General features: G+C 48.0%; 1 protein-coding gene across 1 annotated transcript in view; it reads left to right on the top strand.

The window, feature by feature from the left end:
• The first annotated feature begins 306 nt into the window (after positions 1-306).
• The window catches only part of LOC138294009 (N-acyl-aromatic-L-amino acid amidohydrolase (carboxylate-forming)-like), a 29,092-nt gene continuing 12,107 nt past the window's right edge, over positions 307-17,291 (top strand). The window contains exons 1-3 of the mRNA XM_069233262.1: positions 307-645; positions 9,824-10,019; positions 15,244-15,337. Coding sequence (XP_069089363.1) covers positions 383-645; positions 9,824-10,019; positions 15,244-15,337 — 553 coding nt within the window. The 5' untranslated portion in view covers positions 307-382. The remainder of the gene's footprint in view (positions 646-9,823; positions 10,020-15,243; positions 15,338-17,291) is intronic.

Here is a 17,291-nt window from a genome sequence, read left to right as displayed (position 1 = left end):
AGTGAAGTGGTTGCCTGCCTCTTGCTATTCATAAGTGAATTAGATGTCCTCCCTCTGCTTTTCCTCACAGGGAGTGTCCACACATGTGAAATCAGTCAGCCTGTCGAGGTGACAGGTGTGGTTTGAGATGCTTGGAATTCCTGGAAGGAGGATAAGGTGTGTTTCTGAGTATCCTCCCTCATCCAGTGAGAGAAGCCCAATGAGATCAGAACCAAGAGGTGAACAGACCTGAGCTGCTGCTGGCAGGGAATAGGGGAGGCGGTCAGGATACAAAAGGAGGGTACAGGCAGGGCCTATTTCAAACATGCACCTTTGTGCACTGCGATTTTTTCTCCCCCTTCTCTCCCTTTTATGCCACTCTCCACAGCTGGCAGCCTCTAGCATGGCATCCACAGAGAAGGACAGTGACATGACCTCTAAGCCAGTTTCCCTGAAGCCTGTGACCAAAGTTGCTGTCACCGGGGGCACCTTTGGGAACAAGTTGGCCGGGGTCTACCTGGCTAAGTTGTGGCTCAAAGACCCCTCAGAACTGCAGCGCCAGACCTTCAATGCCACACCTTTCCTGGTGAACCCCCGGGCTGCGAAGGCCATGGTGCGCTTCACTGAGAAGGACATCAACACCTGCTTCCTGGAGAGCATCTTAAGGTGGGTGACTGAGGGGGCAAGGCACGGGGGTCACTATGAGTGTACGCTTCTGGGTCCTAGGAGTATATAACCACCTGCTTCCTGGAGAGCATCTCAAGGTGGATGACTGAGGGGGGGCAAGGCATCACTCTAAGTGTAAGCTGCTGGGTCTTAGGAGGATATCAACCACTGCTTTCTGGAGAGCATCTTAAGGTGGGTGACTGAGGGGGGCAGGGTGTAGGGGGGTCACTCTGAGTGTAAGCTTCTGGGTCTTAGCAGGACATAACCACCTGCTTTCTGGAGAGCACCTTTAGGTGAGTGACTGAGGGGGGCAGGGTATCACTCTAAGTGTAAGCTGCTGGGTCTTAGGAGGACATCAACATCTGCTTCCTGGAGAGCATCTTAAGGTGGGTGACTGAGGGGGCAGGGCACGGGAGTCACTCTGAGTGTAAGCTGCCGGGTCTTAGGAGTATATAACCACCTGCTTTCTGGAGAGCATCTTAAGGTGGGTGACTGAGGGGGGCAGAGCATCACTCTAAGTGTAAGCTGCTGGGTCTTAGGAGGACATCAACCAATGCTTTCTGGAGAGCATCTTAAGGTGGGTAGCTCGGGGAGGTGGAATGGGTTAGGGAGCACAGTAGTTGGGATGCTGCGTCTTTGGAGGACATCAGAAAGTACTTCCTGGAGAGCATTCTAAGGTGGGTGACTGACGGGGTGCATGGCGAACGGGGTCATTCAGAGTGTAAGCTACTGTGGTTCACCTGATATCGCAGATGTCAACTACTTAATGAAGTAGTAAACACAGATATTGCCTTTCATTTTTTTTATCAGCCTTATGTATGTATTTATTTTTAAATGAGGGTCCCCTGCTCTGTGCAGGCTGTTGGCATTCTTAATCTCTCCCCGTTTACCATTTTAACTCATCTGTGGGCACTGTTGTCATGGTAATATTCACAATTGCTGCGATTGCACTATTGCAGTACACATGCATGATGACTCCTACGTACCCCCGGTCTTTCCCTGTTTTCATCCCTAGCTTCCTGCTACTGGTTCAGTTTTATTTTCCTGTGTTTGGGATCTTTAGGCATCTTTAGGAATACCGCTCCCTTAATAAAACAATCAATTTTGGTTGTCCATAGGTAGTTTTATCTTCACTCCACTACAATCTCTCTCCTTGATACTAATCCCCTTCCTGCTTTGGTGGAACCAGGGCATGCATCAATGGCCCATTCTGGACCTCAGGTTGCATAAGAAAAGATCTCCATCAACGTGCCCCATCTGTGGTCCAGAGTCGTTTTTCACCGTTGTAAGGCCTATCTCTCCCATAGACCAACACAGGGTTGCCTTATTACCTTTCAGATTGATAGCATTTACAAATCTGCTCCACTGGAACGTACTGAGCATTCACTTCAGTTTTAGACATGAACACTCCTATACTTTCATTCTGTAGAGAAACCTGTAAACCTTGTAGTGCCTCCTTGTAGAATTGTTTACTCCATTTGTAACATATTACGTTCTGTTGTGATAAAATAGTTAAACCTTTTAAGAAACAGACAAGCATTCGGCTGAACATTACATTATTGCATGTGTTGTGTGACTATTTGAATGTTGTGTCTCTGTCTGACACACTACCTCCTTGGGATGCCTTGGGACATTGACAAAGATACTCTGAGAGTCAAGTGCACTTGGCCAAGCTTGCAGAGCCTTAGTAGGACACGCCCCCGGTCACCAGTGGCCAATGACCTCAACCACAAAGTTTTGTGCACTGTTGCTCCTGTTTGCCCTTTGCCCCCTGAATAGAGTCTGGAACTAAAAGAGAGATTGGAAAAAAGCACAGCAAAGAACTTGAATCAACAAGAACATTTGCATCTGTCTCAAGCCTACCTGCAGTGTTCAGGCCAGAACCAAGTGAGCGTCCTCCAGGGAAGAGACACCTTGCTGCCCCGGGAGTCCTGGGTCAGAGCCTCAGTGCATGGTCTCTACCATACGATAAATGCTATTCCTCAGGGTCTCTCCTGGCTGGAAACCCTAAACTCGTTGATGGTGCAGTCCCCCTTCTTACTAGGAGCATGGATGGGTAGAAGGTCACACATGCATGAGTAAACAGGATAGGATCTTTAGAATATGCCTTGGATGTGTGGAGGCAGTGAGCAATAGGCGCGCCAGGACACACCTGGCAGCCTTTGGTGACCTCCCAGGTGTTTGCCCTCAAACTGCCAGGGAAGTTAATCACTTCACTTAAATGAACAAGGACCTCTCCACACATGACCTATTTCTCAGAGTGTCAAGACAGGTCACTCGTGGTCATGCAGAAGTGATATGTTCTAGTCGCAGTGATGGCTTCCTAGAAACCCTAACCAGAAACCTGGCTTCTAATCAAAGATTCGTCACTTTGGCCAGATGTAGGCGATATCAAAAATGAACAATAATACAGACGAGCTGATATCGACCAAACCTGTTGAAGAACACCACAGCTCAGGCAGTGACAGCCAAGCACAGCCACAGGCACACAGGGCAGTGCAGACGGGTGAGTTGCAGTGCTGGCAGCTCAGGCACCAACAGTGCGGGGAGCTCAGTCAGTGACAGAGCAATGCCGTGCAGGTAGCTAAGGCTGCGACTGAGCAAGGCAGGTAGCTCAGACACATGAAGGAGGGCACTGCAGGGAGCTCAGACACATGAAGGAGTGGCACTGCAGGGAGCTCAGACACATGAAGGAGGGCACTGCAGGGAGCTCAGACACATGAAGGAGTGGCACTGCAGGGAGCTCAGACACATGAAGGAGGGCACTGCAAGGAGCTCAGACACATGAAGGAGTGGTACTGCAGGGAGCTCAGACACATGAAGGAGTGGCACTGCAGGGAGCTCAGACACATGAAGGAGGGCACTGCAAGGAGCTCAGACACATGAAGGAGTGGCACTGCAGGGAGCTCAGACACATGAAGGAGGGCACTGCAGGGAGCTCAGACACATGAAGGAGGGCACTGCAAGGAGCTCAGACACATGAAGGAGTGGCACTGCAGGGAGCTCAGACACATGAAGGAGGGCACTGCAGGGAGCTCAGACACATGAAGGAGGGCACTGCAAGGAGCTCAGACACATGAAGGAGTGCCACTGCAGGGACCTCAGAGAGCGACAGTGCAGGGAGCTCAGACACAGGAAGGAGTGGCACTGCAGGGAGCTCAGACACATGAAGGAGGGCACTGCAAGGAGCTCAGACACATGAAGGTGTGGCACTGCAGGGAGCTCAGGCAACGATAGTGCAGACAGCAACAATGCAGGGAGCTCCCACAGCGACAGTGCAAGGAGCACACACAGCAACAGTGCAGTCAGCTCACTCAGTGACAGTGCAATGCAGTGCAGGTAGCTAAGGGTGTGACAGAACAAGGCAGGGAGCTCAGACACATGAAGCAGTGGCACTGCACTGCAGGGAGCTCAGACACATGAAGGAGTGGCACTGCAGGTAACTCAGACACATGAAGGAGTGGCTCTGCAGGGACCTCAGAGAGCGACAGTGCAGGGAGCTCAGACACATGAAGGAGTGGCACTGCAGGTAGCTCAGATACATGAAGGAGTGCACTGCAGGGAGTTCAGACACATGAAGGAGTGGCACTGCAGGGAGTTCAGACACATGAAGGAGTGGCACTGCAGGTAACTCAGACACATGAAGGAGTGGCACTGCAGGGACCTCAGAGAGCGAAAGTGCAGGGAGCTCAGACACATGAAGGAGTGGCACTGCAGGGAGCTCAGACACATGAAGGAGGGCACTGCAGGGAGCTTAGACACATGAAGGAGTGGCACTGCAGGGATCTTAGACACATGAAGGAGTGGCACTGCACTGCAGGGAGCTCAGACACATGAAGGAGTGGCACTGCAGGGAGCTCAGACACATGAAGGAGGGCACTGCAGGGAGCTCAGACAGTGCAAGCAGCTCAGACAGCAACAGTGCAGGTCGCTTAGATATCGATATTAGATTTAGCTCAGGCCGCAATATTGCAGGTAGCTCAGATAGCGACAGCGCAGGTAGCTCAGATAGCGATAGTGCAGGTTGGTCAGATAGCGCCAGTGCAGGTAGCCCAGACAGTGACAGTGCAGGTAGCTCCAAGAGCGACAGTGCAAGTAGCTCAGAGAGCGGCAGCGCAGGTAGCTCAGACAATGACAGTGCAGGTAGCTCCGAGAGCGACAGTGCAGGTAACTCAGAGAGCGGCAGTGCAGGTAGCTCAGAGAGCGGCAGTGCAGGTAGCTCAGAGAACGACAGTGCAGGTAGCTCAGAGAGCGGCAGTGCAGGGAGCTCAGAAAGTGACAGTGCAGGTAGCTCAGATAGCGACAGTGCAGGTAGCTCAGACAGCAACAGTGCAGGTGGCTCAGATAGCGACAGTGCAGGTAGCTCAGAGAGCGGCAGTGCAGGGAGCTCAGACAGCGACAGTGCAGGTAGCTCAGAGAGCGGCAGTGCAGGTAGCTCGGACAGCAACAGTGAGGGTAGCTTGGACAGTGACAGTGCAGGTAGCACATCAGAGAGTGGTACTGAAGGGAGCTGACACATGCAGTGCAGTGTAGACAGCTAAGATAATTATGGTGCAGGTAGCTGAGACAGTGATAGTGCGTCAGACAGCAACTGTGCAGGCAACTGAAATAGCAACAGTGCAGTCAGCTCAGAGAGCGACAGTGTTGGAAGGTCACTTGGATACCAACAGTGGAGTTAGCTCAGGCCGCGATAGTGTAGGTAGCTCAGAGAGCGACAGTGCAGGTAGCTCAGACAGTGACAGTGCAGGGAGCTCAGACACATGAAAGAGTGGCACTGCAGGGAGCTCAGAAAGCGCAGTCAGCTCAGACAGCGACAGTGTTGGCAGGTCACTCAAATACCAACAGTGGAGTTAACTCAGGCTGCGACAGTGCTGGTCACTGAGATAGTGCCAGTGTAGGAATCTCAGACAGAGACAGTAGCACAGACAGTGACAGTGCAGGTAGCTCAGACAGTGAGAGTGCAGGTAGTTCAGACAGTGACAGTGCAGTGCAGGTAGCTCAGACAGTGAGAGTGTAGGTAGTTCAGACCTTGACAGTGCAGGTAGCTCAGACAGTAAGATTGCAGGTAGCTCAGACAGTGAGAGTGCAGGTAGCTCAGACAGTGAGAGTGCAGGTAGTTCAGACAGTGAGAGTGCAGATAATTCAGACAGTGACAGTGCAGTGCAGGCAGCTCAGACAGTGACAGTGTAGGTAGTTCAGACAGTGACAGTGCAGGTAGCTCAGACAGTGAGAGTGCAGGTAGCTCAGACAGTGAGAGTGCAGGTAGCTCAGACAGTGAGAGTGCTGGTAGCTCAGAGAGCGACAGTGCAGGTAGCTCAGACAGAGACAGTAGCACAGACAGTGACAGTGCAGGTAGCTCGAACAGTGACAGGGCAGGTAGCTCAGACAGTGACAACGCAGTTAGCTCAGGCAGCGGCCATGCTGGGAGCTCAGATACCAACAGTGGTGTTCGCTCAGACTGTGATAGTGCAGGCAGCTCTGATAGTGACAGTGGAGTTCGCTAAGGCTGCGATAGTGCAGGTAGCTCTGATACTGACAGTGGAGTTCGCTCAGGCTGCGATAGTGCGGGTAGCTCTGATACTGACAGTAGAGTTAGCTCAGGCTGCAATAGTGCGGGTAGCTCTGATACTGACAGTGGAGTTCGTTCAGGCTGCGGTAGTGCGGGTAGCTCTAATACTGACAGTGGCGTTCGCTCAGGCTGCGATAGTGCGGGTAGCTCAGATACTGACAGTGGAGTTAGGTCAGGCCACGATAGTGCGGGTAACTCTGATACTGACAGTGGAGTTAGGTCAGGCTGCGATAGTGCGGGTAACTCTGATACTGACAGTGGAGTTAGTTCAGGCTGTGATAGTGCGGGTAGCTCTGATACTGACAGTGGAGTTCGCTCAGGCTGCGATAGTGCGGGTAGCTCTGATTCTGACAGTGGTGTTCGCTCAGGCTGTGATAGTGCGGGTAGCTCTGATATTGACAGTGGAGTTAGGTCAGGCTGCGATAGTGCGGGTAACTCTGATACTGACAGTGGAGTTAGTTCAGGCTGTGATAGTGCGGGTAGCTCTGATACTGACAGTGGAGTTAGCTCAGGCTGTGATAGTGCGGGTAGCTCTGATACTGACAGTGGAGTTAGCTCAGGCTGCAATAGTGCGGGTAGCTCTGATACTGACAGTGGTGTTCGCTCACGCTGCGATAGTTCGGGTAGCTCTGATATTGACAGTGGAGTTAGGTCAGGCTGCGATAGTGCGGGTAACTCTGATACTGACAGTGGAGTTAGTTCAGGCTGTGATAGTGCGGGTAGCTGTGAAACTGACAGTGGAGTTAGCTCAGGCTGCAATCGTGCGGGTAGCTCTGATACTGATAGTGGAGTTCGCTCAGGCTGCGATAGTGCGGGTAGCTGTGATAATGACAGTGGCGTTCGCTCAGGCTGCGATAGTCGGGTAGCTCTGATACTGACAGTGGCGTTAGGTCAGGCCGCGATAGTGCGGGTAGCTCTGATACTGACAGTGGAGTTCCCTCAGGCTGCAATAGTGCGGGTAGCTCTGATACTGACAGTGGAGTTAGCTCAGGCTGTGATAGTGCGGGTAGCTCTGATACTGACAGTGGAGTTGGCTCAGGCTGCGGTAGTGCAGGTAGCTCTGATACTGACAGTGGAGCTAGGTCAGGCCGCGATAGTGCGGGTAGTTCTGATACTGACAGTGGAGTTAGCTCAGGCTGAGATAGTGCGGGTAGCTCTGATACTGACAGTGGAGTTAGCTCAGGCTGCAATAGTGCGGGTAGCTCTGATACTGACAGTGGAGTTAGGTCAGGCTGCGATAGTGCGGGTACCTCTGATACTGACAGTGCAGTTCGCTAAGGCTGCAATAGTGCGGGTAGCTCTGATACTGACAGTGGAGTTAGCTCAGGCTGCGATCGTGCGGTAGCTCTGATACTGACAGTGGAGTTAGCCCAGGCTGTGATAGTGCGGGTAGCTCTGATACTGACAGTGGAGTTAGCTCAGGCTGCAATAGTGCGGGTAGCTCTGATATTGACAGTGGAGTTCGCTCAGGCTGCGATAGTGCGGGTAGCTCTGATTCTGACAGTGGTGTTCGCTCAGGCTGTGATAGTGCGGGTAGCTCTGACATTGACAGTGGAGTTAGGTCAGGCTGCGATAGTGCGGGTAACTCTGATACTGACAGTGGAGTTAGTTCAGGCTGTGATAGTGCGGGTAGCTCTGATACTGACAGTGGAGTTAGCTCAGGCTGCAATCGTGCAGGTAGCTCTGATACTGATAGTGGAGTTCGCTCAGGCTGCGATAGTGCGGGTAGCTGTGATAATGACAGTGGCGTTCGCTCAGGCTGCAATAGTCGGGTAGCTCTGATACTGACAGTGGCGTTAGGTCAGGCCGCGATAGTGCGGGTAGCTCTGATACTGACAGTGGAGTTCCCTCAGGCTGCAATAGTGCGGGTAGCTCTGATACTGACAGTGGTGTTCGCTCAGGCTGCAATAGTGCGGGTATCTCTGATATTGACAGTGGAGTTAGGTCAGGCCGCGATAGTGTGGGTAGCTCTGATACTGACAGTGGAGTTAGCTCAGGCTGCGATAGTGCGGGCAGCTCTGATACTGACAGTGGAGTTAGGTCAGGCTGCGATAGTGCGGGTACCTCTGATACTGACAGTGGAGTTAGTTCAGGCTGTGATAGTGCGGGTAGCTCTGATACTGACAGTGGAGTTCGCTCAGGCTGCGATAGTGCGGGTAGCTCTGATGTTGACAGTGGAGTTAGGTCAGGCCGCGATAGTGCGGGTAGCTCTGATATTGACAGTGGAGTTAGCTCAGGCTGCAATAGTGCGGGTAGCTCTGATACTGACAGTGGAGTTAGGTCAGGCTGCGATAGTGCGGGTACCACTGATACTGACAGTGGAGTTAGTTCAGGCTGTGATAGTGCGGGTAGCTCTGATACTGACAGTGGAGTTAGCTCAGGCTGCGATCGTGCGGGTAGCTCTGATACTGACAGTGGAGTTCGCTCAGGCTGCGATAGTGAGGGTAGCTCTGATAATGACAGTGGCGTTCACTCAGGCTGCGATAGTGCGGGTAACTCTGATACTGACAGTGGCGTTAGGTCAGGCTGCGATAGTGCGGGTAGCTCTGATACTGACAGTGGAGTTCGCTCAGGCTGCGATAGTGCGGGTAGCTCTGATACGGACAGTGGAGTTCGCTCGGGCTGCGATAGTGCGGGTAGCTCTGATACTGACAGTGGCGTTCGATCAGGCTGCGATAGTGCGGGTAGCTCTGATACTGACAGTGGAGTTAGCTCAGGCCGCAGTACTGTAGGTAGTAGATAGCAACAGTGCTGGTAGGTCAGACAGTGTAGGTAGGTGAGATACCAACAGTGCAGGTAGCTCAGACACTAACGTTTTCAGGTAGCTCAGATACCGGCAGTGGAGGTAGCTCTGGCCACGATAATGCAGATTTCGCATAACACAAACGCCAGGACAAAAGAACACAAAAGTCTGACACGAAAAGTGAATTTCACAACTAGGCTAGCATCTGATTTGAACATGCAGGCCACTGAGTGAATGGTTCTCCCAGGGAGACCATCATCATCATTATCATAAAAACCTTGTATAGCGCAGTATTCAGGACACGTTAGCTCATTGCACAAATCAGGAGAAAGGCATTCATAAACAACATGATTGGCCTGATTACGACCTTGGTGGAGGGAATTAATCCATCACAAACGTGGCGGATATCCTGTCCGCCGTATTACAAGTTCCATAGGATATAATGGAACTTGTAATACAGCGGGCGGGATATCCGTCACGTTTGTGATAGAATAATCCCCTCCGCCAAGATCGTAATCAGGTCCAATGACTTTTCCGAAGTCCTCGAAACGTTCTGAGAGCGAGTTCCAGTTTTTGGGTGCAAGTGCTAAGGTCGATCCAAGATTAGACTTCAGATCTAAGTTAGACTTCAGGTGGAAACTTAGATTTCAGCTCTAAAGTTAGACTTTAGGTCTAAACCTTTGTTTAGATTGAGCCCTATGTCTGTAAGTCACAAAAGCGTATCTCCACATCTGCAACCAATGAAGGATGTCAGCTGATATTTGGTCCATCAGGTTTAGGGGGAGAGTCAATTTACTTTACTTGTTAGTCTAATGAAAGCGTATTATCTCTCTGTTCCCACTCTTCACCTGCTCGCCCTGTTCCAGTGCCCCAGACACAGAGGACACACCGTATGAAGAAAAAAGAGCCAAGGAGATTAACTTAATCTTCGGTCCCAAGGGTTCACCCGATCCCTACGATCTGCTACTGGACATGCACTCCACCCCCTCTAACATGGGGGTCACCATCATCCTGGATAATGCGGAGAACTACCTGGGCATGCACCTGGCGCACTACGTGCAGGTGAGTGTGACCACGCTGACATCTTTATCTTTAAGGTACTTGACCTTCATCATTTTCAGGTTGCGTACCAGTAAACTGGGCAATCACATTTCCTGCTATTTGCGTTACTTAGGACTGGAAAAACATGGGGGGCATATTTACAAGCCCCAAGTACTTCCTTGTGCCACATTAGCATCATTTATTTACACTAATGTAGTGTTAAGGAGGTATTTTTACCACGCCATATTTACAAAGTGGTACAATACATGCATTGCGCCACTTTGCACCCCCTTGCGCCATATTATGCCTGCGTCAGGAATAATGTATGAAGGGGGTGTTCCGGCACTAGATGGCCTGCAAAAATGGTGTAGTGAAATTTACAACATTTCATTGTGCCATTTTTGGTGTCATTTTTAATGCCTGCTCAGAGCAGGTGTTAAAATGAGGCACCAATAGTAACCTGTGGGCCTCCTTGCACTTTGCTGCATTAGCGTCAAACTTTTTTACGCTAGTGCAACAAAGCACCACAGTAGCCTCAACAATTCTGACACTATTGTCCTAATGACCTCCATGGTGCGCCATATTGTAAATATGGCACGCGCATGGTGTCATTAGGTGTGGCAAGGGTGACGCAAGCAGTGCTGATGCACTAGTTTCTTGTAAACATGCCCCATAGTATCTGTTGTACCATTTGCTACTTACTGAAATATTTATAAATGTGTCCTTATCTGGCAATAATCGTGCTGTAAGGGCTGCTGTATCATCCATCAAACCTGGCTTTGCCACAGCCTCTTATTCTGGAAGCCCTGTGACTACCGGGTGACCACCTCACTCCAGGTCATTGCTATCACTGTCTAGAGTCCTGAACTTTTCACTGACAAATCATTGACTTCAGGTGTGTCAGTCTAATACGGTTTATGGAATAAAACAAGGCTGAAATGCCCAAAATGTATTAGCTTATCACTTGAGGGTGGAGAACTGGAAACAGTGTCTGTAAGAGAGGTGGTCACCCTATGTGATTATCAGGGCATCTCTCCAAGCTTGGACAAAGTTGCACTGATGCATACGTCTGAAGACCTTCTTAGGGTCTAGCATACTGCCCACCTCGCCTCCCTCAACAAGAAAGTAGTGGGTCACACTCTCATATCATATGATCGCACTTCGGCAGTGGTGGTCCAAGATGGTGAAATCCGTTGCAGACTATGATCTATTCACAGCTGAAAAAGAGGACAGTTTGTCCCCCTTCCAGACTCTTAGTTCTGAGAAGTGTGTGCTGCAGATAGAAGGAAGGCTTGGCTTATTCTGAGTTTAAGCGATTATAGGCCAGATGTATCAAAGGGTTTTACCCACTTTGTGTCTATGGGGAAATGTGTTCATACATGTGGCCCTATGAGTGTTTTGCAACCCATGCCTCAAAGTCTATCTTGAGTTATAAGCATACATACCAACCCTCCCATTTCATGAGGTAGACCACCGATTTCAAGACTAGTCTCCCTCCTCCTGATTCCTGCATGCAGAAACCCGATTGGAGTTTTGCAAAACTGCCAAAAATAAAGCATTGATATTGATGCCTGTCACACACGCTCACCTCTCCATGACCTCTGACATCAAAGGTTAACACTTCCTCCATAATTCTTGGAGGGGAAGATTCCAACATTTTATTTTTGTTTGCCACAGATTAAAACTCTGTTTTTGTTTGAGCCATGTAATTCAACTGTCAAATATGAAATGCTGATTGTCGGTCACCATACATACCAAAAGATCCGGGTCAGGCAGATTGCCTCTGCTTCAATAAAAGTCAGTGGGAAAAATACATTCTCTTGACAATTTTTTTTTAATTTCCCACTTGTCTGCTCTAAAATGTTGGCCTATATGCATAAGCCTTGCATAGTGTAATATTTCAGTGCCTGTAAGTGAAGTCAATTAGCCCAGTTCACATGGAAAAGTCAGAAAGTGGGTAACTCTTGTAAGAAACAGTAAGTCATGCAGTGTTTTCTTAAGCTCACGAGAAGGTTTGCACGGCGCGCAAATGCAGGCCTCTGCTGAAAAGGCATATTTCTGACATGAACATCAATCCACCAAAATTCCTGGGTTAGTGGAACTGACATCACATGCCCTTTGACCTCATCATACATTTAAAAGCATTTTTTTACTTACCTCAGCTGCCGGGGAAGGTCATATTCCAGCCAATTGTATTTTTTACTACATTAACAATGAATAATGAAACAATATTCAGTATTAGTGTAGGAAAAACATTGAGAAAGAAGGAGTTTGGGGCCTAAACCAACCTTCATAAGGATGAGCTGCCACTGTGTTCCTGGTACTAATTTTGCCACCTTTGAAGTAGGGGTGGCAGTGGCAGGGGTCACAAGGTGCAAGACAGGGGTCACAGGGGGGGGCCTAAAAGAGGTCCACAGTTTTTGAATTGCTACTTTCCAGGAGCAGTGCTTGTACCCCAGGATTGAATGGGAAGTTGTAGATTAACTAATCGGCCTGGGCCCAGAAGATCTCAGGTACTGCCTCAGTAGAAGCCTGCTTTCAAGAGGAACAGGGCCAGTGCTTAATTCAAGCCGATAGTTTCCGGTGCAGGGCACCATCACTTAGTTTTGAGGGCCGGTCCATATTTGTCTGCATCAGGCATTTACTGCGAGCAGAAGACATATGAGAAAGACAGAGGAAGAGAAAAATGAAAAAGCGTTACAAAGGAGAAAGGAGAAAGCTGCAAGAGTGAGCTGTAGGGGCAGGGAGTGGCTTTAAATAGATTAAAGAGGCCCGAGGTGGCTTCAGGATTACGCTGCATCAGTATTCTGTGTTCGCACATTTAATTGCAACAGCTGCATGTTTAAGAGCAGAATTTTGGGCACTGGCTTGTTTTTATTTACAAATTAAGCACTGAACAGGGCAGCTCCATTTCAGTCACCTCCTTGGTTTCCCATCTGTTCCTGTGGTTTTTTGGGGGGGCATAGGCCGCGTCGGCCATCTTGAACTGGGGACTACGGCTCAGTGGCAGTGAGTGCAGCTTGCAGATTGGTTGGAGAGTAGCGTATGCAAGACAGACAGTTGCCTATACATTCATGAGGTACCTTAAAACACGAGGTAGCCCTCTCTCCCATTTTCAGCATAATTACAGAAATAGACTGTGTTCCCCCTTGTTCTCTCACCTTCAGCCTACCAGAGAGGTAACCACCTCAAGTATATTACATACCTCATGAGTATAAAAGAATAGTGGCTATCTCCAGGGCTTTAAGTGGGCCAGGTCCCTCCAGGTCTCTGCAAAGATCGTCATTTGAAACTGACATTGAAACAGGGTCCCTTTCAGGCCATGTTCCATGTCCTTAACTTTTCATGCAAAAACTCTGATCGACTTCTGAACAATAAGTGTAAAAGAACGTTAAGGTAATCCATGTTGTTCCTGCTTATATTTCACATGCTTTACTCACTGTTGTTGAGTATGGAACAAAAGCCTTGATCTTCAATATGGATTTAGTGGATACTTTATATAAATGCGCGGGTGCTCGAAATATTATTAGTCTGTTGTACTGATCCCCTCATTTCCCCTCTATTGCTGCTGTATTCAATGTGCTAATAAGGTAACAATTGTCATAAGTAAGGATGTGTGCTGGCCCCATTGCTGGTCTTCTTACACCTTCCAGTGCAATTAAATCCTATACCATCTGCAATGGAGTCGAAATACACTTTGGACCTGATTCACAAAGGTAAACGTAGACCTCAAGTCTAAGTTTAGACCTGAAGTCTAAGCTTAGACCATAAGTCTAACGTTAGACCTGATGTCTACCTTTGGACAATAAGTCGAACTTTAGACCTGAAGTCTAAGCTTAGACCATAAATCTAACGTTAGACCTGTAGTCTAATTTGAGACTATAAGTCTAACTTTAGACCTTAACTGTAACTTTAGACCATAAGTCTAACTTTAGACCTGAACTGTAACTATAGACCATAAGTCTAACTTTAGACCTGAAGTCTACCTTTGAACCATAAGTCTAACTTTAGACCTGAAGTCTAAGCTTAGACCATAAGTCTAACGTTAGACCTGAAGTCTAATTTTAGACCATAAGTCTAACTTTAGACCTGAAGTCTAAGCTTAGACCATAAGTCTAACTTTAGACCTGAAGTCTAACTTTAGACCATAAGTCTAACTTTAGACCTGAAGTCTAACTTTAGACCATAAGCCTAATTTAGACCTGAAGTCTAACTTTAGTCCATAAGTCTAACTTTAGTCGATAAGTCTAATTTTAGATGTGAAGTCTAAGCTTAGACTTCAGGTCTAAAGTTAGACTTTAGGTCTAAACGTAGGCTTCAGGTCTAAGTTTACCTTTGTGAAATGGGCCCTTTATCTTCTGGTTTTGCCGCTGACCCCAGTAGGCTTTCAGAGGAAACTGACATGCTTACATAATGTGTATTTGTGGTGCGCAGCTCTCTGAGTGGGTTGTGCAAAGCCTGCAGCAGGCATCAACTCATTGATTAAAGTGGTCAATAATGCCAGTGGGTTCCTGTGGACAAGCATAACAGTGGAATGGGGCGGCTGGAGGGGGTGGAGGAGGAGTTGTAGAAGAAACAGAAATGTAGGTGCAGGTTTAGATAAACTTACTCACTCTCACTACCAGGGGTCATGGGTCACTAAACCTGTAACCAGGAATAACCTGACAATCACATGTTGTAATTAGATGGTGTAAGTGGTACACTGTTAGGGCTAGAAAACAGTAGATGCAGGGACCACAGGAAGTCAGTGACTGGTCCACTCCATTGTTTCTCCTCTGTATCCTGGTTCAAAGGGCCCGCTTCTGCCTGGTCCTGCTGAAGAGTGGAAACCCTCATTCAACTGTTTGTCCGGCAGCATCAAGAAGCGCAAGATGCTGCAGAGTTTGTTTAAACTGCACCTGTATCCTCACCCACAATCCAGGAGCATCAATAGGAGCTCATTGTCACCTCTTCTCATAGACTTCTGTCCTAGGATCACATGTAGTTGTTTGGTGGCCAAACCCATTCTGATAGGAGATATCCAGTCTGAGATTAAGGAACTTTGCATCGTATGAAATCTGTGCTTCTCACCTATCCAACCAGTAGGTACCACAAGGATACACATGAGGAGACACGTACTCAATGTGTGGCATGTACTGCGTAAGTAGATCTCCATGCCAGTGTCTGATAACACCTTGACGTAAGTTAGTCCAGAGTGACTTCACCTGCAGTGTTTCCTTCATACTCCTTTCTTCTGACCCTACAGAATAACTTTCCTTTTCTGAAGACTCACATCTACCTGAACATGGTACCCAAGAACGCTTCCGAGAAAATTACGTCCATTGTCCGCTGTGGGATAAGTAAGTTATTGATATACTTAACATAATTTTTTATGTTTTTACTTAAATAGAAATCTACCAGTTGTGATGGCACGGGCACATACATTACCCTACTCTAGGGTAATACATGGAAGTTATATTTCATTTAAGAAAAATGTTAAGAGGTACAGATCACAGTTGTGCATGAGATTCACTTCTCCCTCTAAGGAGACCAAGGGGGGAATTCTGGTCTCCTTCAATCACACCCATAATCTACAAAGAAAGGTTCAGATAACCTCAGCTGTAGCTCCTTCCTTTCTGGTAGCTGAACCGAGCTTCAGGCTATGTAAGGAACATCAGAGACAATAGTCACTAATACAAGACCACAGAGCACCAGTAACTTGAAACTATGAAAAACAAGGCACAGAGATTCAAAATGTTGAAATACCTGTGGAGGGGCACAGAATGGCTAGCATGAAGAGGGGAGCATGAGGCAAGATGGAGATGGGTGCAGTAAAATGGCAACAGCTCAAAGGAATTGCTTAAACAGGTGAGGGAATGCAACTATCACAAACATCCATCATTTACTACACCTGGTTCAGTGCTTAATTTGTAAAAATAAAAAAAAATAAAAAAGTTACAGGACCCTCATCAGGAGGCCACTGCAGCTTGCACCACCCACTGCCCTGCCAGCTCAGCCACGTGCACAACTACTAAACATAACACTCCTACAAGTGGGGCAATTCAGACTATTCCAGTCCCACAAAGGTATAACAAGGGTTTTGGAGATAGGCAATAGTCATTTTTAATGCATAATGTGTATATTTGGCAACAGTTGTTATGCTCATCTTTAAATTACAAAAGAGCACCACCATGTGGCAGACTGGCATAAGAGCTGGTGTTGACAACTAAGCACAGGTACCGAGCACCGGAAACCACCAGCACAAATTAAGCACTGGGCTCAAGCCCCCATAAGCAGGGGAGCAATCATACTCCATGACTGATAAAACATTTGCTGAGCTCTCTGAAGGTATTCAGTTAGAGCCATCCAGTGTAAAAGCATTCACACATGGGTCGCACATGCTCCTCATTTGCCCAGGCTTTCTCACAATCTATTTGAAGACCTGGGTGAACTGAAAGACACTTTGATGAACCAGTCTCACCTGTAGTGAACTCTGCAAGCCATCACTAAAATTCTACGGACACATGTTCCTGCATGAAGATATGCACCAGAACATAAGAAGATGAAAGCTCCCATCTGAACACCAGCACCTGCTCGTTCGTAGTCACGGCCATGAAGTAGAGTAGCCCCGATGGGAGAACAACGCCAGTGTGGTCATGAAAACCTATGCTGGTGGTGTTTAGTGCAGACTCATATCTAAAGCATATTCTGCTTACTTGGATGAGTTTTCATGTTGTATGCATCACTGATTTTTCTTGGTGCCTCTGGTATGCTAGAACGCTATCTGCATTTGGATGATATGGAGGGCTAGTTCCCCAAAACATACGCCAAGAATTGGAATATCAGCATTGAAAAGATTTCTCTATTTGAGACACCAAGTCTCACTAGATAGCAGCGAGGGCACTGATATCAGGCATCTTCAGTCTAAAAGGGATTTTAGTCCTGATGAATGCGACCACAGCAGTGAAACACGCTGATTGTCATGAATTAGCCCATACAAATAAAGTTGTTTTTAAAATGGTGTTGACATCAAAATGAACATTTTGTTTCATGGACAGAAACCTACCCCATGTTTTTTATTCCCTTTTGAGTAGAGTGCCCTGTGATATTTATCTATCCAATAGGGTCACAATCATTTTATTAGTCAGGAGAAAACATTTTGTGTTTAGAACATTTATCTTCCCTCCTTGCACCTTTGCCAAAGCCTGGGAGACATGAATGATGAGAAGCCAAGGTGTTGTTTAACATTATATGTTGAGGTGTTGCCTCTCACCTGTTAAATCCTCGTGTGAGTGCTCGGCCCTATTTTCGATT

The sequence above is a fragment of the Pleurodeles waltl genome, chromosome 4_2 (assembly GCF_031143425.1).
Source record: "Pleurodeles waltl isolate 20211129_DDA chromosome 4_2, aPleWal1.hap1.20221129, whole genome shotgun sequence".
NCBI lineage: Eukaryota > Metazoa > Chordata > Amphibia > Caudata > Salamandridae > Pleurodeles > Pleurodeles waltl.
The sequence above is the reverse complement of the archived record's forward strand: the minus strand, read 5'-3'. Positions and strand labels throughout refer to the sequence as shown.